Consider the following 27,004-nt stretch of genomic DNA (forward strand, 5'->3'; position numbering starts at 1 on the left):
GGCATGACCCTGAGTAGGAGGGGAATTTGTTGGGCCCAAGCTGTAGATGCATCCATGAAATTGCCCATTGCTCCTGAGTTGATGAGTGCCTGTTGGAGGGGAATCTGTCAGGGGTATCCCAGGATGTGCAGCTGGATTGGAATTTGCAAATGAGAAGGGGCTTGGGATGCTACTCAGTAATGACTAGGGTACGGGGAAGTTCTCTTCTCCTAAGGCCCATGCCAGTTCCCCCTGCCATGCCTGCAAGCTCTTCGGCATTTGTATTGGGCAGGCTGAGATGACATAGCCAGGTTCACCACAGTAGAAATACAAGTGGCACTGACAGCACCATTCCTTTTCTTCGGTTGTGAATTGTTGATGAGCCAGATCAGCTTGCGTAGGTTCAGCAGGCAATACAGAAACTGAGATCATGGTAAGCGGGTAGGGAGGCTGCAGGCATAATCCTTTCTCCTCCCTCATTCCCACAACTGATTATCTGTGTGGATTGTAAGGTCCACAAAGGTGGCTAGGCCTGTAGGCATCTCTATGAGGGACAGTTCCTTTTTGATGTCGTCCTGTAAGCCCCATCAGAACTGGTACAGCTGTGCTGCTGTGTTCTATGCTGTATTCGCAGTGAGGCAGTAGAAGTATTACTAGAGATTTTCACCTGCTTTATGATCCTGTATACATTGCAGCACCCTGGATAGAGATCCTGACAGTTAGCGTGGTGGGGGGAGAAAAGTGAGAAACACCATGAACAATTCACCTCTCTCAATTAGCATTACAAAGGTAGTGGTAGCATCAGAGTGCTTTAGTTTGCAGAAAACAGTAGTTAATTTTAGGCCAGATGCTTTAAATAAGCTATAAATAATGATAGTTTAGAGCTAAAAATCCAAAATGGTGGACACACTGATTCTCTATTAGAAGATATCAAAGATGGGAGGACACAGACTGAACTGACCAATAGCAGATAAGAGAAAGGGGTGAAACAAAGTTCAAAAGTCATGACCCAACTCACTCCAGAATACCTGAAGGGAGGGGTAGGAGGAGCTGCCACCTGAGCCACAGGCAAAGCTGATTGGCTGGACAGTTGCCACCCATGTAGGGAGGAGCAGAAGAGGCTATGCTAATCCAAGCCTGAAAGGTCAACCAATCAGAGGCAGCCAGAAACTGAATATAAGGAGGCTTTGACAGGCTAGTGTGTGGGAGTGATCAGGTGAAAGTCAACCAGACAGAGAGAAGAAAAGATCAGAGCAAAGGCAGAAAGAGCACAAGGACCTGAGACAAGGCAGAGGAATTGGTGAAGGAGTGTAAGTCTAATTTCCTTTCTATCTTAAAAGACTGCTTGTGTGTGTCTGCTAATAAATCTGGATGTCTGGGATTGAGTGTGATCCACCCCACCCATTCTGTGATTGTCTGGCCAACACTCAGAGTATCAGCATTAAGAGGTAGATGTTTTTCTTAACATGTAGCTGTTAGAGTCCCTGAGCAATGCTCTGGAACTGCTCCCTATGAAGCCAGTCAGGACTCTGGGGAAGCCTCCTCTCTGTGAGCAGACTGTCTTCAGGGCAAAAAGCTCCTACAGCTTCCACCTTCCTGGGTCTGACCTCAGAGTATTCAGCATTCTCTGCCCCTCTGTGCACTTCCCACAGCGAGTCCACCCAGGGGGGGTCCTGGGGAAGCCAGAGGGTCCTGCACCCCAATTTTGCAGTCAGATGTGACTCTTAGCCAGCCAATAAAGCAGAGGTTTATTAGATGACAGGAACACTGTCTAAAACAGAGTTGTAGGTAGAGAGACCAGGACCCCGCAGCGGGATCCATTCTGGGGGGCAGTGAGCCAAACAACCATGTCTGCACTTCATGCCACATCCCCAGCCAGCTGCAAACTCCCTCTAGGCTTTGTCCCTTTCCTGGGCCAGGAGGTCACCTGATTCCTTTGTTCTCCAACCCTTTAGCTATCACCTGGCAGGGGGGAAGGGCCCAGGCCATCAGTTGCCAGGAGACAGAGTGTCGGTCATTTATGTACACTAGCCCTTTGCTCTGCAACAATTACACCTCCTTATCCCACCACCTAGAGACTTACGAAATGCATAGGGGAAAGTGAGGCACCCTTACAGTATTCAGAGGAAACATTAAGAACAGTCCCACTTTGTCACAGTAATGTTTTCTTATTCGTATGTATAGAGTTCTGTGTAGTCTATCATTGTGGACTGTAACAGCATATTGAAAGCTCAGTGTGTGTATCTTAAGTAGTTGATGATCTGTCTCCAATTCTATTATGCTATGTTGCTTATGGTTTGTTTTTTTTAGTGTTACATTGTAATACTGTTTGGTATTTGTGTATGGGGAATTTATATGTTCCATTGTAACAAGCCTAATGTTATATCAGTGAAGGCCTTAGCCATATGTATAAAAGACTCAGTGTGTACCAATATTGCAACATTGTAGCAACTATGACTGTCTATTCTACTAAACTGCTTTAATGTATAATCTCTAAAGACAATATTGTGTCTTACTATCTATTATACACTATCATGCTTTCTTTCCTGCTTTATTAAATATGCTGTACCTGCCTATTTATCTTCAATAAACAAGATTCTGTTTTTGAAGAATAACTACTTGTTTTGTCAATCCTTTGAGTGGAGGGCTGTACCTGTTCCCTCCCAGGGGTTAGCAGGATTAGCCTGCTCTGGGGAGTCCTCTGCGGGTCGGAGACAAACCCCTAGTAATATCCTGGAAATTCCTGTAGGGCGGGCCATCACCTTTTACCCATTTGGGCTGACTAAACTGACAATCAATTTATGGTTATAGGCAAGCCAGCATTGGAGTGTCTTGGGCCCAAATTGTAGGGTAACAGAAGTGTGCTGCGCAGAAGGCCACTGTGCCTTGCCCCTGCTGGAGTCACCTCAGGGCAGTCTTTACAGCTTGTGCTCTGTGCAGGTCTTTGAAGAGGATGGATGGGTTGATTGAAGAAAAGCTTCCCAATCTGACAGCACTGAGCTCTGGCCTTCCAGCAAGGGGGATGCCCAGTATAATGCATCTCCTGTCAGCAGGCTGATTACCAGGGCCACCTTGGCCTGGTCAGAGGCGCAGAAACAGAAGGTGACATTGGCTCATGAAGACCTGGAACTGCTGGTGGTTCCCGTCAAATCACAGAGGCAAGGGTATTGCAGACTGTTCGCAGCATGGTATTCTCAATGTTGAGCTGCCTCATTTGCTCCTGCAGACGCTGTTTGTCCAAGGTCAGCTGCACAACTTGGGCCTGCAGTGTTTGATTATCCGCCTGAATGACCATTTGGGAGAGTCTGCTGCTTCTAGTGACTGCACTGGTGCTGCTAGATCCATCCCTCTCACACCAGGTTCAGCCCCTCAGGGTAACTGTGGTCCGAACAAGCTGTCTTGGCCAAGTTGTAGGTGTCCAGACTTAGTAGTCAAAGCCAGAATCCACAGTCAAAAGACAGGAGTCAACTGAGTCAGGATACCAGAAGGTCAGAGCAGGAGACAAACTAGTGATGAGAATCGCAAGTCGGGATACCAGGAGGTTAGTCAGGAGACAAACTGGAGGTCAGAGCCACAAATCAGACACCAGAAGTCATGTAGGGTCAGGATGCAAAGAAATCAAGCCACAGGAAAAGGAAGCACAGTCCAGAAAAGGGTGGATCCCAGTTGTTCAGACAGCTTCCTGTTCCTGCTGCTGGCTTAATTAGGTTCAGCAGGCCCATCAGCTGCTCCAGGACTCTACCAATAGGACTGCAGGCATGGAGCCTCAAACCGGGGCTAGGCTTCCTGGGTCCCAAGTAAGCATGCATTAGCAGGCTGCCAGATAGAGGGTTGGACCATGGCTGCTCCTATAAACCTTGCAGACTAAGGTTCATGGGTTGTGACATTAGGACACTCTTTCTGAACTCTGCTTAAATATGGTTATGACTTGCAAACTGTATTTAAAGCAAGTTAATCTCTGGCTACATAGCACTTTATCATGCTGAAACATGGCTTTGAATTACATATTTACATGGTTAATACAGTGAGGCTTTTAAAAAATTTCTATAAATTGTTACCTTTTTAATGATTATTGCATTGCTTGGAGCCTTGCTCTGCTACAGCAAATAACCAACACGCAATACAGTTTTATTATTGCCACATCTCACAATGGATTCCAAGGTCAGTAATTCCCTGGCTCTGTACCAAAAATCTCAAAGTGAGAATAACATTTTCTCTGAACTCTGAGAGAGGATCTGTAAGCAGCTCATGCCAGAGTTACCACAATGAAACAGCTCAGTACTTCTTGACCTATGAACACCACAGCCAGATAGACACAATGAAGTCCACATATAACTGATATGTCAAATTCTCACATTTCAGCAGCCAACATTGAAGGATATAATAAAATGAGGGGATTTTCTAGTTCTCTCTTCTCCTTTGAAAAAGATGTCAGGAGAAGTGATTTGTTCTCTATCTCTCACCATACTCTTTGGGCTGGTTATTATTCCTGAGTAGCCTACCTCACTGAAATTAATGGGATTACTCTCCTGATTAAAGATACTGGTGTGACTGAGTTACAGGACAGGGCCTGTTTGCTCTGAAACCTGATTACAGATTTCCTTCACTGGTGGCAAACTGCATGTTGGATGCCCCAGCAGCCTCCTACTCTTTGTGTAATCTGGTTTTTAAACCCACCAGACTGAAAAGCCTATTTTAATAATATATCACTCTACTCATTTAAAAAGCATAAAACTAAATAACTCGGGCCCCAGGTGTTCTCTACCATGGAAATACCAATTGTCTAGGAAAGAAGACTATTGGAAACTCCTAGAGTTCACCTTACTGTTTCCTTCCCAGTCTTCCTTGACTGGGGAGATGTTTAACTTTGCTCTCAGGGTGTGGCTCATAAATCCTACTGAGCCCTAACATGTTTTATGGAGATCCTTTCTCCTTGCAGCCCCACCCACTGGGACAGTTTCAAAACTATAGATGAGAAGAACCCATCTGTGTTACATTTACTAGAACCCGCAACAATGGTTTTAGTCAGCACCTAATTATTTGCCAGGCAGCAGACTTGCAGTCTCGAAACATGTACTGGGAGTGATCCTTCAGGGTCAGGCACAGTTGATTCTCTTATTGACTTTTATTCCTGAAGTATTTGCCTCTTGAAGTTGGTAACCTGTTATTATAAATGAAGACTGGCTGACACATTGTCATTTGAAAAAATTCTAGGGGTGGGGGAACAGCAATTGTTACTTTTAGTAGCTGAATTTTGCAGAAGGTAGAGTCTCCACTATATAATTAAGTGTATGGCTCTATATCTTACTCCAAACTGCTGCTATCCATGGTATGACTTTCCTTAGCTCATCTGCATACCCTTTGTTCTTTCCTCATGTAACTCGTTGTCTCCACTGAGGATTTGCTCTGATTACAGCCATTGGTGTAGCTGAAGTGGTGAAAAGCCCTGATGTGGTCAGGCAAAGCCGGTATTTTCAGCAGTGTGGCTTATCCCAACTTGAAACAGTTGACCAGTGGTTAAAGCCCTGGCCTGTAGTCAGGAGACCTGTGTTCTATTCCCAGATTTGCCACTGATGTGCTGTTTGACCTTGCCCCAGTCACTTCATGCTTCTATGTCTTGGTCCCCTTCTACTTTTTTTCAGTCTTCTTCATTCAGTGTGTAAACTCTGCAGAGCAGTGCTGCCTCTTAGGGTATGTCTACACAGCAATGTAAGCCTGGCTCAAGACTAACTCTCCTTGTGTCCACACACCAATTGCATTAATCTAGGGCTTGAACCTAGGGTTCCAGGTCCCTGTAGGGCTGGAGGGTTTGAGCCCATGTTAAGCTGGGATTTAGGGTCCAAGCCTATTGCTTCTCTGTGTCCATGCCATCCCCCCTTGACACAGGTCCCAGAAGTCCTCCATATGTATCCCAGAGTTCACTGGAACAACTTCCTTAGTCCTCTCTATGCCCACAATCTGTGGTGCAGTCTATTGCGCTGCATCGCAAATAGAAGCGTGCGCTGTCAGGATGGTGCATAGGAGCCAATCCCAAAATCTCTCTGTAGCCGTGGCTCCGGCTCCAGCTCCTCCTCACTGCTGCACAGAGCTTGCCCAGAGCTGGGAGTAAAGCTGACAGGTGGGAGGCAGCTGCCAGGATGATGGGAGTCATCTCTTCCCTGGCTGTGCTGAGCCAGGAGCTCTGCCTTTCCCTGCAAGGCAGCTGATTGGTCTCACTCTGCTCTCTGTTCCTTGCTCCCAGGCATGGGGAGTGGGTATCACAGGTCTCCCCAAACAGCCCTGCATGGCCCTGCCCACACTCCACCCCGATGCCCCCTCCTGCTTGCTACTTCTCCCTTGGCCCCAGTCCAGGCAGGCTGCTCTTCTTCCTGGAAGCAGGCTGGGGCTAAGGTGGGCCAGGCTGTGGCCACAACATGGCTTGGCTGAGGCCGCCCAGTGCTGCGGGGCCCTGGGCACTGGGGCCATGCTGCCCAGTGCTCCAGGCCTGGGGGTGCTGGGGCCGCCTGGCACGCTGGGGCTGGGGCTGGGGCTGGGGCTGGGGCTGCAGCTCAGGGGAAAGAGGGCTGGGCTCGGGGCTCCGGCGGGGGAGGGTGCAGGTCCTTGGCCAGAAGGGGTTGTCTCTGAAACCTACATTTTATGTCAAATTTCCAGCCAAACAAAAATAAATAAAAAACCAACCAAACAAAACCCCCTTCATTGAACAGCCCGTTTTAAAAATTAAGAACTGCAAAGTTTTGTTTTAATAGTTTGACAGCCCTGGAGACTGATGTCCTAATTATCCTCACAACAGGTGCACATGGGCATTTACCTGCCAATGTGATTCAGCCCAGAGCTGGAGAGCCCAATTCTGACATTAGATGGTAGTTCAGTATAAAGCCTTCTCAAACAGCTGTCATTTTACTGAGAGAGCCCCAAAGGAGCTAATTATGCAGTTCATGCGCTCATGTGCTCTTTATGGGCAGCTGTGTCCCAGGGTGGCTGCAGTGTTTTTCCACACTGTAATGTATGGATAGGGGTAGAGTGTAGATGCTGTGGAGAAAGGGCTAAGCACTCTGGGATACGGTTACTTTGACTTGGGTCTGTGAACTGCAGTGTGGATGCCAGAGCCTAGGGCTGAGCACAGGTCAGAAAGTTCTTATTCTAGGGTTAAAATACAGTGTAGATGCACAAAGCCAGGGATCCCTGAGATGGGTCAGATGACTTAAGTTCCACTAACCCTTGGCTTGTATTGCTGTGTAGGCATACCCTTAGTATGTGTGTTTCCGGCACCTAGCACAATGGCACCCTGATCTCAGTTGGGGTTCTAGATGCTATGGAATACATAAAACAAAGTCCTCCCAACACTGGAATTTCTAATATAAACATGTAAAGACATGATGTAAGAGGGAGGGGGAGAGAGGCAATACAGCAACACAGAGAGGGGGAGAAAGGCAACAGATGTTAATTACAAAACAACTAGTTAATCCTAGTTGTAACCCCTTGGGGTTTAGAGAGCATGGCCCCTTTAAATCTTTTTCCTATTGGGGAGGGGGAGCAGTGAGAGAAAGGAGGGAAACTTTGGGGTGTGGCTCTGGAGTCCAGGGAGAGAAGGGCTGCAGCGGGAGGCCTTGGACAAAGTGAAGGAGAGAGAACCTGCCTGAAGCCTGGGAAGGACAGGGCGGCCGATGGGGACACCCCTGGACAGGAGCCAGGAGGAGCACTGAGCCAGGGAGGAATTGCCAAAGAAGGACAGGCTGGAGCTGGACCCAGTATCACTGCTGCCCAGAGCTGCATGGGACTGTGAGTACTGGGGCTTGTGACTCTGCATTGGGAATAAGGAGGGAGGCTGCCAGTTAGTTAAGTGGGGAGGTGGTCGCTCTGTGTGGCTTTGCAGAGAGCGGTAGAAGAGGGCACCTGAGGGGTTTGTTGGGGAAAGTTCACTGGAGCCAAAGACGACCAGGAGCACCCAAAACTCACCATTGAACTGGAACTCTGCTCAGGACTCCTGAACTCTGCGTGCAGACACATTGCTGGGTGTCTGCCCTTTCAGACTGTGCTACCACTGGGAGTGTGGGGCCTTGGTTTGGATGCAAGCCTGTTCTACTGCTCCCCCTGCATTTCCTTTTGTTGTTTTTCTCCTTTCATCCCTCTGTAAATAAATATCTCCCTCTGTTATATCCATTGTACTTTTCCTGTGGGTGGGTGTGTTCACTCTGGGGGGTTTGGAACAGGTGCCCCTGGGGTGGAAGGAATTTTTCCTGCCGCATTTCTGAGCGTGCCGTCTCTTGGGCAGAGCTGCCTGCAGAGCAGACTCCATCTTGGCCACGAGGGCGCTAAAGTTACACTAGTAAAATCCTTGTAGTCCTTAGTCACAAGCTTGTAATAGTAAGCTAGACTGATAGTGATAACAGTGTCTGCTAGCAAATGAACCCTCAGTTCCTGCTCTGTAGATGGAACCCAGACCAGGGCTAATAGCAGATATATTTTCCTCTGGGGCTAAATCATGGAGTTACCACAACCCTGGAGTGTAGTTGCCTTGCCCCGCTAGCAGACTAGCTCCTGGGACTTACAGAGGGAGTCCCTGGTTTCCTCTGCTTCCAGGGCTGGCAGGGTAAAGAAATAAGGTGTACCAGCCCTTCCCCTGGCACAGCTTTCTTCCTCCACCATACTGGCTCAGCTGCCCTGACTTCTCAGAGCTATGACTCCCATATGCTGCCTGCCTGTCTGTCCTGGGGGATGTATCAGCCACACCAGGTGTTCTCTTAGTCCTGTAGCCTGCAATGCAGGTAGCAATTTATGGCTCTGCAAGGGTGTGTACACTACAGGTCATGGTTTCTCCCTCACTGAGCACTTGAGCTACATCTCTTATGGATTCTTTACTTAGTTTGTAATGAAACAAGGAAGTAATTTCTGATGTTAACAGCCTATAAAGCTAACAATCAAGTTTGCTTAGTCTTTGAAACCCTTTATGGCATATCAGGAAAAGAAGACAGGAATACAAGGTCAAAAGCAGCAAGTGACAAAGCTTCCAGCTCTGATGCAAGAGAAGATTGAAGTCTTTATTTTGTATCTTCATATTCTCTTCCTCCCCTCCTGTGAAGAAATTGATTGGGCCACTAATCCTGCTCTTCTGAATATAGAAATAGAAGAAGCTCTTGGCTTCTGTCCACTATAGGCCAATTCACCTCTGACGCTTCCTTCTACAATCCCTTATGCCAGAAGAAAGATTGATGACAAATAAAATGTCTAATTTTTCATCCCTCACATTTTAAAATATACAGCAAGCTGTGCTAATACATTCTGTTATAATTCTACTGAAAACACATTTTATTGGCAGCTCTTATCCAAGTCCATTATAAACATTATTTCCACAATATATCATAATGTATAACTTGGTAACACATGCATTGTTTTAATTAACAATGTGTTTTGCCTCTTGGGATGGATCATAGAGAATCATAGAAGATTAGGGTTGGAAGAGATCTCAGGAGGTCATCTAGTCCAACCCCCTGCTCAAAGCAGGACCAACAGCAACTAAATAATCCCAGCCAGGCTTTTGTCAAACCAGGCCTTAAAAACCTCTAAGGATGGAGATTCCACCACCTCTCTAAGTAACCCATTTGAGTGCTTCACCACCCTCCTAGTGAAGGGGCTCTACAGGGGTACCTGTAAACTGCAACTGGGACCAAGCCTCCTAGTGCAGGCAGACACACTCACACTAGCACCGTTTGAGCTAGCATGCTAACACCAGCGGTAGACATTGTGGCTTGTGCAGCAGCTCACGGGCTCATGCTCCTCCCCCACTCCTGCCAACTGAGTCCGAGTTTGGGTAGCTAACCCAAGCCTCTGATGGAACCACAATGTCCACACACTATTTTTAATGCACTAGCTTGAGCCCTGCTAGCATGAGTCTGTCTGCCTGGGCTGGGAGGCTCACTCCCAGCAGCACTGTAGACATACTTTAACTGTTCAACTCACGTGGTTGAGGAGATGGCCACTAAAAGATCATTTTAGGATGAGAAATCTTTCCAGTATCTAGTGTAAGGACTGAAAAGGAGAAACCATGAAAACATTCAGCATAAGGTAAGGCATGCAAGGAGCTATAAGTCTGGTTTGAGACTGTCAACTTTAAGAAACTGGGATAATTCTTCAGTGGTACTCAGCCAGAGGGATGTTTTTACTCATCAGATGGCCACAGCTTGAACCTACAGGCAACTAGCAAACTTCTTGCCTATTTTGGAGGTAGGTTAGGAACTTCAAGATTAAACAAATACAAGAGTCTTTGTGCAGTAGGCCCCCAAAACACCTGAAAGCACTTCAGCACAAATAGTAAACTTATCACATGTATAGCATAGTGCATATTTCCTACTCCAAAATAATATTCTCCCCCCCAAAGCTGTAGGGGATGTAGCATTAGGTGACAAAAGCTCTAGGGGGAATGCTGGCCACAGGAAAACAGATCCTGCCTGAGGAAGATGGATGGGATAAACTGAGGGTCAGGTTTATGAGAACTACATAGAGATGTCTCCTGGACCACTTTGGAACATTCAGAGCAATCTTTATCCTTTGCTGTGGGTGTTTTCTGGAGGACCTTCTCTATTCATCAGATGGAAATGGCATATGCCTGTTTGATGTCACACTGGTGAAGGCATGGACAACCACAGATAGAGCAATGACCTGGGTGACCATTACATCACTTGCACCTACATTTCCCATCATTATCAAGGAAGCTCACTACGTGACACAGTCCCCACTCCTAAGTCACTCTAGCTGAGGCTCAGACTGTCCAGACCCTTGTGTTCAATAGCTCTGTAATTATAGCAAAATGACAGACACTGCATCACAAGACTGGTGATGGATGCTCAAGGATGTAGCCTAGTTCCCAGTTACAGCAGCACATGAGATGGGATCGCTCACTTCTGGCTGCCTTTATAACCCAGCATGAGCTTCCAGGAAGGACCAAACTGCATTGACAATTTGGGTGATACCTGCAAATGATTTAGCTTGTATTAGCTAGCTGTCTAGATATGGATGGTCATAAGTGCTGCCCTTTGGATAGAAGCATAAAACACAATTTGATAGCCCACTGACAACTTTAAACTGACAGAGTGCCACAGTGACCCCCAAATCCACTGTCCTGAACAGCTGTCTGCTCCTGTGCTGTTCTCTATTGGCACCTTAAGAGGATTGACACTCTCTTCCAGTCAAGAGACGCATATGGGAATCATGGTGCCCAAGTAACACAGCGACTTGCAAGATCAGAACTTTGAAATGGGAAGGAACAAATATAATTGCACCAAGGAAAATTTCATGGAGTAGCTAAGTGAAACATTCAGCAGCAAAGTCTGACCAAGGGAGTCCATGCCTGGGCAAACACCTGGAGCCCCTTTAGGTCCTAGCTTCCCTTAAGAGTTCGATGTGAGTGGCTGAGTCCTTACTGAACTGTACCTTCTACCCCAGCATGTGCTGAAAGTGACATACTGAGTAAATTTAGGGTAAGAGACTACTGGCTACAGTTGCTTGAGCTGCACAAATTCTCATGAGATTGCCAGAGAGTTTTGATCCATAATTGAGCCATGAGTAGCAAAACCACTAGTTAGCTGAAACGGCTTTGTTTTGTTTTAAAGGATTTCAGAACACTGTACATCGTTATACTAGAAGTTTAGCCTGAAACACTGAACATATCCTGGTTCCACTGGAGAAGCAAAAGTACTTCAATTCACTAGAAATAATAGGCTTAGTACAATGGGGAAATATTTAAAAACGGAAGTTGTCAACAGGTATGTAAGTTGAGAGGCAGACCCTTTATATGGGTAGGCGATCTTCGTTAAAATGAGTTATAATGCCAGCAAGTATAGCTATGATTGAACATGAGCAGGTTTAAAGTGAACTGGCAGGCTGACCAGAAATTGGGTTTTGGGGGTTCTGTGCTTGTGCAAATCAATATTCTGTGCCTGTTAAAGTCCACGGCAAAGTTCTTGTTGACTTCTAAAGGGCCAGGTTTCCACCACCGGTGTTTAGGCCAAATGGCATCTGGTGTTTCTGAATAGAAACTAGACTAGGATAATATTCAGAAGACTGCCGCTGAAAAAGGATTTATTTTTTCCACTGTATGAGCGTGTTCACAACAGGAAATAAAAATCAAGGAGAACTGCTGGACTTAGTGTTCTGTTAACAGAGAGAGGCTCTAGCAACATCCAGGGAGCCACATGCTGTCTGTCATTTTCCCAAGGTTCCTTCAGCTCCAGGCCACTAAAAGAAGTGGGAACTCCACTTGGACAGTAATCACAGCCTCTAGAAGGTAGCAAGAAAAATAGGTGAATGACACCGTACAGAAAGTTCAAGGGACTCGCAAGTGAACCCTTAACTAATATTGACTAAATCCACAGCTCAAAAACTGAAAATCAGAACTTCACAGCTCAAATGGAGGTGCAAATTATTCACCTGCATGAAGACAGGAATTCAGCTGGTATGAACTGTTGGGCTAATCCATGTTGTACAGTGATCATCAAAGTTTTGTTTTCCTATCTTAATCATACCGTCCACTCTCTAGACTGGTATATCTGGACTGAAGAGAAAATTAAAAACCCAACAAACAACTGTCCTCTTGACAGTAGTATGCAAATTAGGATGTGGAATATAAATGAAACTTGAATACATGACTACAAGAATTCCAAAGATCTTTTACATTACCTTATTTAACTGGGAACCTTCTGAGTAATTTAATTACTTACATTTACATTAGCCATAAAGCAGTTTACTAACTTTGAAAGTCTCACTTAGTCATGCATTCACTCAAGACCTATTCCTCATATCAGGCTTCTAAATGGGAACTATTAGTAAAATGGCAGCTTTCAATGAGAAAAATTCCAAGAGAGAAAATTCTGTGATAGAAATAGTGATATTAATGGCATTTCTATAAACAGTTTTGAAAACTCATTTTTAATGTATACATTCTTCAGTAAATATTTTCATAATGTTTTTCTACTGTAAGTTTTCTTTTAAGTTTATGAAAGGAGATATTAGAAATACAGTTTTCATCCACCTTGAACCAACTTGCAGGTTACTAGCTTTGTAACAAAGCACTAGGAATTCTGTACATTTTCCCAAAAGAAAAACAAAAGAAATTAAACCATGCAACAACTATCCATTTATACTTCACAACCACAATTTCTGTAAAGTTGTGTATATAAACAATTTGGGAACTATTACAAAGAACAATATATTAGATTCAATTATGAAAACATTCCATGCATTCAGCAAAATGAGAATCTTAATTTCTTTAAACTGTATTGTTTCCTCTTTCCGCTCCAGGTGTACAGTTTATCATTAAGACTATCTATTACTTGGGTAGAAAGAAAGCACTAAGATATTTTAAAATCTCCATTCATAGACAAATTGCATTAATTTCATCTTCCTTTGGGACCATTTTTGTCAAATAAAATCAGTGTCCAATTTTCCAAGACAATCAATCCATATACTTTCTAGTGAAAAAATGACTAGGAGTGCTGCTAACTGGATGGCATTCTGAAGGGAATACTGGGCAGGAGAAAATTACTGTGCATAAATTAGGAACAGCAGTTGAGCAGCAAGTCTGCTTTATTTGCAAAAAGTTTTATTAATATGTCAAGTGATTCAAGGACTTATTTGGCAACCCTAAGCAGTCAACTCCCTCTGTCAAGAGAGAGAAAAAATATAACACTTAAGTCATCTAATTTTTAAAGCTTTTTTGGGGAACACATCATTACTTAAGGTCCTCAGACCCCTCCTCAGAATGCCACTTCTAGCCAAGAAGACTAGAAGACCATGCAAAACAGACTGGAAACCATGCAAAACGATTTTGGACATTCACTATAAACCTAAATTTAAAATAGGTAAAGTATTTGTCACACTTACTAAAAAAAGCAAGCAAAATGGAAATGTTATTTACAACAAGCAATAGCACTTTACATGATTTCATTTAACATTCCCTTTTTAAAAATCCCTGTGGAAAACTGTATTTCAGTTCAGTTTACATGGAATCCTAGATAGGCATCAAGGCTTAAGCGTTACTCCCTTCCAGTAAATAAAACATTATCATCAATTTGCTCAATTTATTTTAAACAAATCAACTTAGAAATGTCATTGAATTAAACAAAACTTTTGAACATATAAACATATTTGCCATGTTCTTGACATAGGTATTGATACCTGTATAAGTTAGTATTCATTTATTAGGAAAGCTGTCAATTAGTAAGGCATGTCTTCAGTACAATTAAAATCAGCTTGTTTCTTTAGCTATTCTTGTCTTGCAAGTAAATACTATCAAACTGCAGTCCTGTATAAGATAATATTGGATGGCTGATCAGTACCATTGGTTACAGCTTCATTTTTTTGCCACACAAAAACCAACAAAGTCAATCACATGAAATAAATCATGGCTCTTTACCAGAATTCAGTAAGTGATGTTAATTATGGTCCTTATCAAACACAAGTTTGGAAAGGCTATTTACAGTGTACATGGCTGAGCATGCACATTTATAGATACAAAGAAACCTGCCAGTTTGATAGGATGCAATTACAGTGCCTGAAAATGACGACAGTTCTCAAACACCATTTTAATCAACAGTTTCAATTGGGAAATATTCTTTATTTTACAACTGCTACACTTGCATGGAATTTCTTATAAAAACACTAACCCCTTCAAGAAGTCTAGATGCATATTCTACATACTAGAGGTTAAGGCAGTAAAAAAAAAAAATGTATTCCTGATAACTGGTGGTCTTGACAATGTCAATTAAAGCTGTCTGTAGCCATTCTTTCATCAAATCCTTAAAGTCCTGTACAGTTAGTGAATGAAAACAGCTGATCTTGCTTTTAAAAAAAATTAGCAAAGGGAAAGGTAATTACTAAAATAAGGGGAAAGGAAAATATGAATTAATTTTATTTTAAGAGTTTAAAAATGATCAGGGATGAGTTTTAAATGAGTCTGAAACTACCAACCAACCAAAGAAGACTATAAAGGATAAAGTAGAAAACAATAGAAGTGATTTTCTGCACATTGCCACATTCTTAATTAAAATATATTGTTACTTTGAACAATTCAAGTAATGTAATAGAGGCTATCAAAAATAACTTCATGAACCATACTCAAGTTTCAGCAATCACATTCTCAGCCTTTTAGCCCACCAATTTTTATTTTCTTTAACTTCTTATAATAAACCATGAAGGTTGAACTGTACAAATGGATTTTTATTTAATTATTTTATTTGCACTTGTGATTCCTTTAATAGTTAGCATGCTTGGCTAACCAGCATATTGTAAAAATATGGCAGATTATGTATTTAATCAAAGCACTTTGATTTAGGCATGAAGCAAAATCAAATGGTAGACATTCTGAGTTTCTTATGCATCACTCAAAAGATGCAAGAAACACCACTTGTTTTATAGACAACTATTTTACAGACAACCCTTTCTTAAAAAAAATCAATACTTTATTCCCAGCTGTAGATGAGACAGGGCATAATCTGTTGTAAACAGGGCACTGTGTTGTAAAACCAGGTGTTTATTTATTTATTTTTTTAAAGATCTTTCCCTTACAGTGGAAAAAAAAGGACTCTTCAAAGCATCTTCCAGCATTGTAGCATTTTCTGCTGCTCTCTATCACAATTTCCTTTGATTCCTTTTTAAAGATGGTCGTGTTCACAGCAGTTTTGTTTTAAAAATCAGTTGAAATATATAAAATTCTGTACATGTTCACAAATTATTGCATAAACAGCATAATCTTCATGACAGCGTTTCACCAACACACGTCCATCTCAGGAAATTCACGTTTCCCTTCTTGCTTTTTTCTTCTTTTTAACTTGTTTTGGGGACTCCCAGCTATCTTCAGACTTGGCTAAAAAAGTTTGACAAACAAAAAACAAAATGAAACCCACCATAAAGGTTCAGGACATTTATGCACAATTCACTTCAAAACTATTCAATTCAGTACATTTCACATTAATACAAGATGAAGTTATGCAGAAATATAGCATGTACTGTCCAAGAACTTTTTGCAAAGTTGTACTTGCCACGCAGGGCGGGAGTAGAATTTGATCAGCCATGCAAAAGACAACCTAAATTTAAAATAGTCTATTGCTTAAATTCCTCTCACATGATGCACTCTGGTTTTGTACTTTAAAACATTTAGGAATCTTTCAAATTATTACACAACAGTAATCTTTTCAGCCCTTTTGTAGTTAAGTTAGGATTCTCTAAATTTTTAGTACTCAAGTGACAGTGGTCTAGTGTACAAGCTTGTTCTTTTCTAGACACTTTAAATACCCAAATCCACTCTCCCCCTCTGCATTGGTTGTATCCATCTGTCGGCTCCCCTCATATACTTACATTGTAAGCTCCTTGAGGTAGGCACCATCTTTTTGTTACATATGAGTACAGTACCCAGTGGAACAGGTTTCTGATCCCTGGTTTGGGGCCACTAGGTACTAATTAGCACAATGCAAACAAAAACCATACCATCACCAATAGTTCAGGCTGAGGTCCATATGACAGAAAGCCATATGCCACATCCACCTGCCCAGTACCCAGCTACTCCCATGTTATCACTTGCTCTTTCATGACTACTACAATTCACTGAAACATTCTGAACTACAATCTATCACTGATAAATTAATACTCAAATTTGCTCAATCCAAAGGAAAAAAATATTCAACTGTTAATGTTTTTCAACAAGGCTGGTCCTTAAACACTATAGTGATTGGCCCCTTCCAAATTCCAAAACAGAAAAGATAATCAAGACTCATAGCACTTCTTAGAGTTATTAAGAAGACAGGTAGGTGTTCTACAGGCTTTTCATACAAGTCTGCCAAAGCATCTTAGTTATAACACGAATCTCCAGTTCTGACTTTAGTAAGCAAAATTTACCAAGTATGCTGAATTGTTCATATTCCACAGCACGATACAAGTTTCCAGTAGGGACTCAAAATAGTAAACATCAGTTTCATTTGTGATACAAAAAAGATTTGAATCCAGGTTTCCATACAGCGAAAGGCTAATGCATTTGCCAAATACACGTCTTCCTTCTCTCCTCCCCGCACCCAGCAGATGGTTAAATATTACTCCAGTTATTAAGCATGTAAATTTAACAGAAAAAGTCAGTATGATCTTCATACTGGGTGTTACTTACTTTGTGGAGGAGGCACACTGTTTTGCTTAATATTGGGACTGGAAACATCTGTCTCTTGTAGCATCTGTGGCACTTGGGAAGAGATCTTGTCAGAATCACTCTCTGATACAATTACAGATGGCTCAGTAGAAACAGCAAGTGGAGGAGTCTCCTCAAGCTATTTTGAAACAAATATTTTTTGGATTAATTTGGTAAAGTATAGATTATATAACATTAAGAATGGTTTAAGCACTGGCATTTCTGGTTGAATACTTACATGTCCTTTGAAAGGATAGTACTGAAAAAAATTTAAACTACGATCAATGTCTTGTCAAATTTTACCAACAGAGTCATAAGATCATTGCTGCCCTCTAGTGACAAAACTGAATTAGTCTGAATAAAAGTTTAAGGGGATACTAGGCCATTTCATTTCTCTAGTCAAAGTAACTGGGGTGAGGAGAAAGGAAAAATAACCCAAAAGAAAGAGAATTTGATCTAGTTTTCAGGAATGTGTTTATTACAGCCGCTTAGTGCACTGTGAAATATTGCACACTTTTTATTTCATAGTAATACAATTGATCATTTAAGCAAGACCATGCATAACTCCAATACTGCATGGTTCATAAGATCACATTCTACAGTAATCAGAAAAAGAAAAGGAGTACTTGTGGCACCTTAGAGACTAACCAATTTATTTGAGCATGAGCTTTCGTGAGCTACAGCTCACTTCATCAGATGCATACCGTGGAAACTGCAGAAGACATTATATACACAGAGACCATGAAACAATACCTCCTCCCACCCCACTCTCCTTCTGGTAATAGCTTATCTAAAGTGATCATCAAGTTGGGCCATTTCCAGCACAAATCCAGGTTTTCTCACCCTCCGCCCCCCCCCCCCCCCCACAAACTCACTCTCCTGCTGGTAATAGCCCATCCAAAGTGACCACTCTCTTTAAAATGTGTATGATAATCAAGGTGGGCCATTTCCAGCACAAATCCAGGTTCTCACCCCCCCACCCCTCTCCAAAAACAGGGGGGTGAGAAAACCTGGATTTGTGCTGGAAATGGCCCACCTTGATGATCACTTTAGATAAGCTATTACCAGAAGGAGAGTGGGGTGGGAGGAGGTATTGTTTCATGGTCTCTGTGTATATAATGTCTTCTGCAGTTTCCACGGTATGCATCCGATGAAGTGAGCTGTAGCTCACGAAAGCTCATGCTCAAATCAATTGGTTAGTCTCTAAGGTGCCACAAGTCCTCATTTTCTTTTTGCGGATACAGACTAACACGGCTGTTACTCTGAAACCAGTAATCAGAAAGTGTGTCTAGTTATTAATGTTGCTTAAGTATTCACAGTACCATGTCTGTCCAGTCATATACTACTAGTTGTACTATAACATTATATACTTGCAAAATTTGTAAGATTTTAATGGTGACCACTGTATAACGGCCTGATAGAAAGATACTTTATAGCGTTATCCCATTAGCTACATTATAGTATTTCAAAGAAGCAAATTCAATGACTGCATGCTGTTTTGGAGATCACTGAACAGGTGAGAAGAAGGAACTGAGTGGGGTAGGAGCATCTCTACCATTTATATCTGCACACAGTGGCGCATGGTAGCAGGGGGAGCACTGAGTGCACAGACACCAAGCGTGGAATGAACATGTGCAATCACTCGAAGGAGAATAATTACACTAGTGCCTGATTTGACTTAATACATAACCAGTAGCACTGGGATTTTCTGAAACTCACCACTACTCAGTTTCCAAGGGTGTGTATATATGAATTCCCATTAGTGACTAGGATCGATTCCAGGGGCTTTTCGCACCAGGTCCTACCCACTACATGATGCTGGTAATGTCAGCAGCGGGAGGGGAAGGTGCTCAAACCCTGCTCTCTCCCGCTGTTGGGGCACTCAGGAAGCACACCTTATGTTACAGTTTTCTACCTTACTTTTGCTTTTCTAATTTTATGGGCATTTACTCAATACTGACTACCAAAGGAGACCTTCTTCACTGTTTCAGAAACGTTTTTTCAGAAATTTTCATCTTGAAGCAAAAGAATATGAGGAGTTGCTCTGTACCTATCAAATCTTCAGAGATGGCCAAGAAAACTGAAAATGCAAGGAGGCTTATCTCTTGCATTGTCAACCCTGGAAAATTACACTATGATAGAACCTCACCCTGAGGAATCTTGGTGACTAAAATTATATTAGACAACTTGGCACTCATGGACAGCTGTGTTTAATTCTGTTCAGCTGACTCAGTGCTAGCTCTAGGCTACCTAGCTGTAACTTCAAGGGAAAAATAGTTATAGAAAAGAATTACGTTCTTAAATTTGTGTATACAGGCCTGTTCCTGCAATCTTATACAGGCAGGCAGACTGTTTCCCACGTGGAACCCGTATACAATGGGGCTCCATGAAGGCATATGGGCCTACCTGCACAGATCTAATTGAAGGTTCAGAGCAATAGGCGCAACTTAAGTCTCCAGACAATTGTGTGCACCAATCAACCCATATAAGGGTTCCATGTGGGACACAGTCTGCCTGTCTGATACATTCATATCAAAACTAGAGTTGACTTCTTTTAAAAATGAAGAATGAGCAATGAACAAAATCGGCTGAAAACAGTCACATTCTGACAACGTTATCAATTTATAGGAGAAAATGAAAGACTAAAATCTTTAGAGTTTTAATTAAATAAAATTTTTTTTTAGTGCACTGGTCTTAGTTTTGTGAAAAAAATTTGTGAAGTCCTGTAGTAAAAGAATTTTAAACTTCTAATATGGATACGCTTTGGGGAAAAAATGTATTAGATTTTTTTTAAGTACCTCTGAACCCTGCTTTCCAGATCTGAATCTAGAAATCTTTTGTATCTCAATTAAATTCTCAAATTATTCCAGTCTTCTCTACTAAATTACTTGCAACTCTGGGCTCAAACACAGAAACATGAGCAAATCATAGTGCATATAAAATTAAATGGCAAATAGAAAAGAGGTCAAAATTTTCCAGAAAAAAGTCACTGACTTACAAAGTTTTTTAGTTCCTCAGGCAGAGTTTCAATCATTCAATTATGTGTCAGTTCTGTTTCAGGCAAAATAGACTAAATGACCTTTTAATGGTAAAATCATCTTTTAATCTGCATATTTACCATTCAAGATGTATTTAGAAAAAAAATCACATGAAAGGATGATATTTTAGGTAGCTCTAGTGCCTGAATATAATTTTCAGAATATTTTTTACATTAAAATATAAATCAGATTCTTTATAAAGATCTTACTATATCTGTTTCCTTTGGCTATCTGTGATCTTTGCTACAAAGTTACTCTAATAACTATTTGAAATATAGACCTTGTTATCTGTGGTAAATCGAGGACATGTTTTAAAAAAAATTCTAATTTTACATGCCACAGTTGAAACCTAAGCTAAACATCATATACCCATACAAGAAATTGTACCACACAAACAGCAGTTTCAGTGACTTTTAGTTTTAGCCATTACATAGCTACAAGAATCTTTTACCCACAGAAATTGACAAAACCAACAGTACTACATAGTTTTAGTGGACTTAACTTTTAAATAATAATTTCATTTACATGTAACACAATTTTGTAAACTGTGCCAGATGTTTTCAGTTTATATATAAATGCCATCTACACTGAACATTATTCCAGCCTATTACCAGAAGCAGAGATCCTGTTCTAGAGGATGAGCATCATTCAATGACAATATCTAAAGATCCTGCTGCTTGGAGAAAAAGAGGAGGGGGGGAGAAAAAAAAAGTCCGCCTCCTTTCTCCTCTCTTCCCCCACAACCAAAAGATCTCTCGCTGTTTCGGAGAGATGAAACTGGCTGCCAGAGCATCTATGGACTTAGATGACAAACAGTGCTTTTCACACCTGTTACATGCAACTTCCATATGCAATTTTCCTCCAATTTTTTAATTCTTGAGATGGGAGTGCATTTTAAGATTGATTATGTAACAGATACAAGATTAAATTCCCTGAAAGTACAGATTTAAAAAATGAATCTTATGTGTTTCAGTTACTTCCCCACATCAAATCTGCTCAGTTTACAAGTCTAAAGATGTTTTTTCAATCTACCAATACTGAACTCAGCCTGGAATCTGAAGGGCCAACATAGCTCACGGAGAGCCAGAATAATAAAGATTTGTAACCGAAATGTAACAATTCTGTTAATGTGGATGCCAGAATAAAATATAATCCAGGTCTCACTCCCATTCTTATATCAGGTCTGATTTATTACTTTGTAAACCCCAGTTAATGCAAACATATTTTATTCAGTTATACGCTTACTTGAACAGTAAACACAGGGTAAAGGTCTACTGAGTCAGCAGACCTGCCCTTTAAATTAAGGAGGCAGAAGTGCACCTAATCAACATTCCAAACCTACTTCATATTTGAAAGCACATAGCCTGAAGTGATGGTAATGTTAAGGATGTAGACAAGTTAACAAAATGTTTCAATGCAGTTTTTCATCTTGAGTATTTCAAAATAGGAACAAAAAAATTTATTTTTTTTTTAAACTAATTCATACCTCAGCTGGTTCACTAGTGCTTATGGTCTTCAAAGAAAAAGTTATTTCCTGTTGTGGTTGAGCTTTTGCAGTATCCTCCTGAAATTCCTCTCCAACCTCTCTATCCAGGTCTTCAGCATCCTACAGAAAAAAGAAGGGAATGAGCCAACAGCTGCAGAAGAATTCCATTTATCCTTTTCCTGTTAAGTCTTGGTTCTGTTGAGATACTACCTCAAGTAGGTGGTATGAGTGATGTTGAGAGTAAACATGTAAAGGAAGTATTAGATTAATACAACTGGACATGCAGTATAGGCCAGGATTATTACAAATAGTTTTGTGCTACATTCTAGAAACTATCTATTGAGGTAAGATAAATCAGTGATGTCCTGAAGGCAGTGACCTATACATGTCAATTACTTATCACAAACAAAATAATTAAGTGTGTTTTAAATTATGAAGCACTTCAAATGTACGTACGAAGTGAGTGTGAAATTTAAAGTGAAGTTCTATTCTGAAAAGCAGTTGTGGGAAAAATGTCATTTGGGGTTTGATATTTGTTAATTACATGCTCAGTTTACAAGTAAAAAGACGTTTCTAACTATGAGCCCTGCGGACTAAACCTAAACTCAGTTTATTTCATACATCAATACTATTAATGAAGGTTTTGCAGAAAAAGCTAGGCCCTCAGTGATATATATGCAACTTCACTGTCTTCAAATCAGGTCTACAGAGAAATCTTTCTATTCTATTTTAGGTGTTTGTACAGCCCCAACCATCACAGTATCTGAGCACCTCAATCTTTAATGTACTTATCCTCACATCCCCTCTGTAAATTAAGAAAGTACTTTTAGCCCCATTTTGCAGATGGGGAACTGAGACAGAGAGGCCTAGTGACTTGCTGAAGGTCACACACAGTCTGTGGCAGACCTGGAAATTGAACCCAAGTGTCCCAAGACCAAAGCTATGCCCTAACCACTGGACAATCCCTTCTCCACACACTCCCTTCGGCATGCACAGGTGGAACCGATCAGACCGTAACAATTCTGCTGATGAACGAGGAGGAATAGAATTCAGCTCTCTCATTTTTAGTTAACAGACATCAAAGGCAGTGGAAAAAAACTCCAAAACTTACTTTTGGTCACTCAAATCAGCAGATATGACTGACCACACTGGAAGTATATCCACTGAGTAAGAAGTTCCCATCTGTACACAATCACTTTTCAGATGAGAAAAATCATTGTCAGGCCTACTTTAGTGTTCTGGATTTAAACTGAAAACTAGTTTGTCCTACCATAATAGCAGTCTAACCTTACAACAGGCTCTCATATTGACAGTTCTATATGCACCCATCAAGCAAGAGATTTAAGCAATTTAGGTTTTTTAATCCCGTTTATAAACTCTGTGGATGGTAAGAAGTTACTCACCTTTTGTATATTTAGGCTGATATACTAATCCAAAAAAGGTAGCCTTCTTAAACAGAGAATCAGAACTAACAGTATTAAACAAGGACTTTATGAAACATATCTGGAGATGCAAAATTAGATGAAATTACAGTGTAGATAGCACTTGATTCCTTGGATAGGAATCAATCTGACAGGATAATTGACAGGTAGGTTACATGCAACTATAGTACCTGGAATTCAGAATATATTGCCTCTGCAGATCCCTGTTGGAGGAGTTGTTTTTTGCAAGCCACAGGCCATTATACAGAAGAAACAGAAATCCACAAACACAGAGTGGAATTTGAACATTCCAAGCTCTGCTCCTTTAGAACCCTCATTTCTTTTTTACTGCAAGTAAGACACTGCAAATCTACATTGCCTCTCCCTCTCTCCAAATGCATTAATTACAAATCCCACTTACTGGTTAAATCTCTTCATGAAACTGCCTCTGCAGAGTCTCACTGTAAGTGTCTGGCAAATAGTACCAGTCTCAAGGAACGAGACCAATTAAAAAAAAAAAAAAAAAAAAAGACTGAAGGACCACTTTCCCCCCAAAACATCTAGTAATGACTCCAGATTTGAGACAGTAATGATTTGTAAAAAGTCTATAGTGAACTGTGAAAGGCAGCCCTACATTTGATACACATTTGAGCACAAGCAGCTAAAGTAGTTACTCTCCCAGTAGAATGAGCTCACCCTGTCTGGGAACACTAGTAGCACTAGATAGAGGTGAAACTCTTGTGCTATCTTTGCAAATACTACAAACTATTGAGGTGACCTAAGGAACGCTTACTCCTGCCCAGGTAGTAACTAACATCTTGTTCAGACCTAGCTTGCGGAGATCGAGCATAGCTTCTCCTAGGAAGTTATGATTCCTGGAGACTTAGAATTTCATACAAAAATTAAGCTAAATCACGACCTTAGGTAAGAGTTTTACCACCATATCATTATGGTATAAAAGACAGTCTGCCAAAATAACTTCCATTTCACTCATTGTACCTATATTTAAGAAAGGGAAAAAAATGATCTGGGAAAAACAGACTCTTTAGTTTGACCTCAACTGTATCATAGAATCATAGGAAGGGACTGTGAGAGGTCATCTAGTCCAGTCCCCTGCACTCATGGCAGGACTAAGTATTATCTAGACAATCCCTAGATGTTTGTAAGGTCTTAGAACAAATTTTGAAAGAGTAAAGACGGAGATAAATGGTAACTGGGATAAAATACAACATGGTTTTACAAAAAGTAGATCATGCTAAATCAACCTGATCTCTTTCTTTGAAAAGATAACCAATTTTCTAGACAAAGGAAATGCAGTAGATTTAATCTACCTGGATTTCAATAAAGCATTTTATACAGTTCCACATGGGAAATTATTAAATTGGGATGATGGCGATTAATGAGAACTGAAAGGTGTGTAACAAACTGGTTAAAAGGGAGACTACCACGGGTCATGCTGAAAGGTGAATTACCAGGGTGGATGGAGATTACTAGTGGAGTTCCTCAGGGATCGGTCTTGGGACAATCTTATTTAACGTTTTCATTAATGACCTTGGCACAAAGAGTGGGAGTGTGCTAATAAAATTTGCAGATGACCAAGTTGGGAAGTATTGCCAATATGAAGGAAGACTGGCATATCATACAGGAAGACCTGGATGAACTTCCAAACTGGAGTAACAGAAATGGAGTAAAATGAAATTTAATAGTGCAAAGTCATGCACTTAGGGACCAACAACAAGAATTTTTGCTATAAATTGGGGACATATCAGTTGGAAGCAACAGAGGAGGAACAAGACATGGGTGTACTGGTCGACCACAGGATGACTATGAGCTGCCAGTGTAATGCGGCAGTGAAAAAGGCTAATGCAATCCTAGGATGCATCAGGAGAGGTATTTCCACTAGAGATAGGAAAGTGTTATTACCATTATACAAGATCCTGGTGAGACCTCATCTGCAATACTGTGTGCAATTCTGGTGTACAATGTTTCAGAAAGATGAATTCAAAGTGGAACAGGTGCAGAGAAGGGCTACTAGGATGATCAGAGGAATGCAGAACCTGTCTTACACATTGAGATTCAAAGAACTTGGCTTGTTTAGCCTAACAAAACGAAGGCTGAGGGGAGACTGCTTTCTATAAATACAGAGGGACAAACACCAGGGATGGAGAGGAGTTATTTAAGTGCCAATATTAGCACAAGAACAAACTGGTAATCAAGTTTAGGTTTGAAATCAGACAAATGTTCTAACCATTAGAGGACTGGAGCTCTGAAACAGCCTTACAAGTGGAGTAGTGGGGGCAAAAAGCCTAACTTGTTTCAAGACTTAGCTTTACAGAGGGGATGGCATGATGAGGTGGCCTATAAACAGATATGGCCCATCCATGACTGCTCTTAGGAAATCTCTCCCGTGGCTGAAGATAGAGCCCTTCCCCATCTTGTGTCCTGAGTTACTACAGAGAATTCTTTACCAGGTGTCTGGCTGGTGGGCCTAGCCCACATGCTCAGGGTCTGATTGCCATGTTTAGGATCAGGAAGAAATTTTTCCCGACATCAGATTGACTGAGACTCTGGAGAATTTTTTGCCTTCCTCTGCAGCATGGGTCAGTTACTGATCTAAATTAGAGTAAATTGTGGTTCTCTGTAACTTGAAGTCTTTAAATCAAGCTTCAAGGACTTCAGTAGCTCAGCCAGAGATTATGGTCTTATTACAGGAATGGGTAAGTAGGATTCTGTGGCCTGCAATATACAGGAGGTCAGAGAAGATGATTATGATGGTCCCGTCTGGCCTTAAAGTCTGAGTGTTATTCTGCTATGTAATACAATGTCCAAGCAGTCTCTTCTGAAAGACAGGATTCCTGCTGCAGAGGAAAAAACAACAACAGTTGCTAGATGCACCCTTAGTGAAAATCAGAAACCTTATTTTACAGAGGATGATAAATAGTTCAGGATAAGCAAAACTGAACTGGTTTGGGAAGAACACCCACATTTTCCCTCATGTGTCATGACTTCTCTGTTGATCAATAATTAAATATTTGATGTTGAATGAATCTGATGATTCAAAAAATTGAATCATGTTCACCAAAAGAGTCAGGAAGCTATTTATAACTGGCATTAATCAGTCAAGTATTTGAAGAATCATGTTAATTGACAAGCAGAAACAGAATGTAATTCAAAAGTACTGAAAAATCAAGTGCATCTTTTAAAATTAATCAAGGATTTTGCCCCAGATAGATCAGTAATACATGTTCTTATTTTATTTTACCTGTGCAGGAGAGCTAGCTTCTTCACCTTGCTTCTTTTTCTTCTTCTTCTTCTTTTTGGATTTGCCACTAGTACAGCTCTGGTGAGTTGGCTCTGCTTTTTCTCTCTCATCATCTGAAGCCTGAGTATTAGAAGTACAAGACTGAGTCCAAAGAAAGTATAATTTCTCACTGCTTTTCGCTGACCTTCTAAAGATGGTATGCATGTCAATCCTTTGTATCGTTTGTATTTAAATTCTTAAAGCTGCAAATGGCCAGATACACTGAACTGGTAAAATTAAGAGTATTTTGGTTACAGAAAACATTATTTTCATGCTATTTAGCAAATACTGTCAGCAGCAACTTGAATAGCAAATGGCCAAGATAATGACGTTTGCTTTGCATAATCAAAACACCAAAGTCATGCTAGGCACAAGAGCTTTGCTCTCAATACTAGCGTAATAGCTTGAAATTTTTAGTCTACACTTCTAGCCCTTCCTTTGTAAAATTACTCCAGAGTATAGAGCTAGAGCCAGTGCTATGATAAGCTATATTAAAGATACTTTGAAAAAAATTTCATCCACCTGAAACTGTATGGGAGGGCCGAGGAGCAAAATGCAAGCACTGAGAAAATGTTCGTTTCAAGGAATTGCTGTCCCATACCAATTCTAATTTGG

At 41.2% G+C, this 27,004-nt stretch overlaps 1 protein-coding gene across 4 annotated transcripts in view; it reads right to left on the reverse strand.

Annotated features, from left to right (window-relative positions):
• Window positions 1-12,871: 12,871 nt before the first annotated feature.
• MTDH (metadherin) overlaps window positions 12,872-27,004 on the reverse strand; it is a 52,123-nt gene continuing 37,990 nt past the window's right edge. For 3 of the 4 annotated variants that reach the window (XM_073330503.1, XM_073330502.1, XM_073330505.1), the window contains 4 exons: window positions 26,351-26,470; window positions 21,668-21,787; window positions 17,126-17,282; window positions 12,872-15,835 (listed from right to left, as the gene is read on the reverse strand). In XM_073330503.1, coding sequence (XP_073186604.1) covers window positions 15,765-15,835; window positions 17,126-17,282; window positions 21,668-21,787; window positions 26,351-26,470 — 468 coding nt within the window. In that variant the 3' untranslated portion in view covers window positions 12,872-15,764. The other variant, XM_073330504.1, reaches the window with a different exon arrangement.

The sequence above is a fragment of the Lepidochelys kempii genome, chromosome 2 (genome assembly GCF_965140265.1).
Source record: "Lepidochelys kempii isolate rLepKem1 chromosome 2, rLepKem1.hap2, whole genome shotgun sequence".
In the NCBI taxonomy this organism is placed as follows: Eukaryota; Metazoa; Chordata; order Testudines; family Cheloniidae; genus Lepidochelys; species Lepidochelys kempii.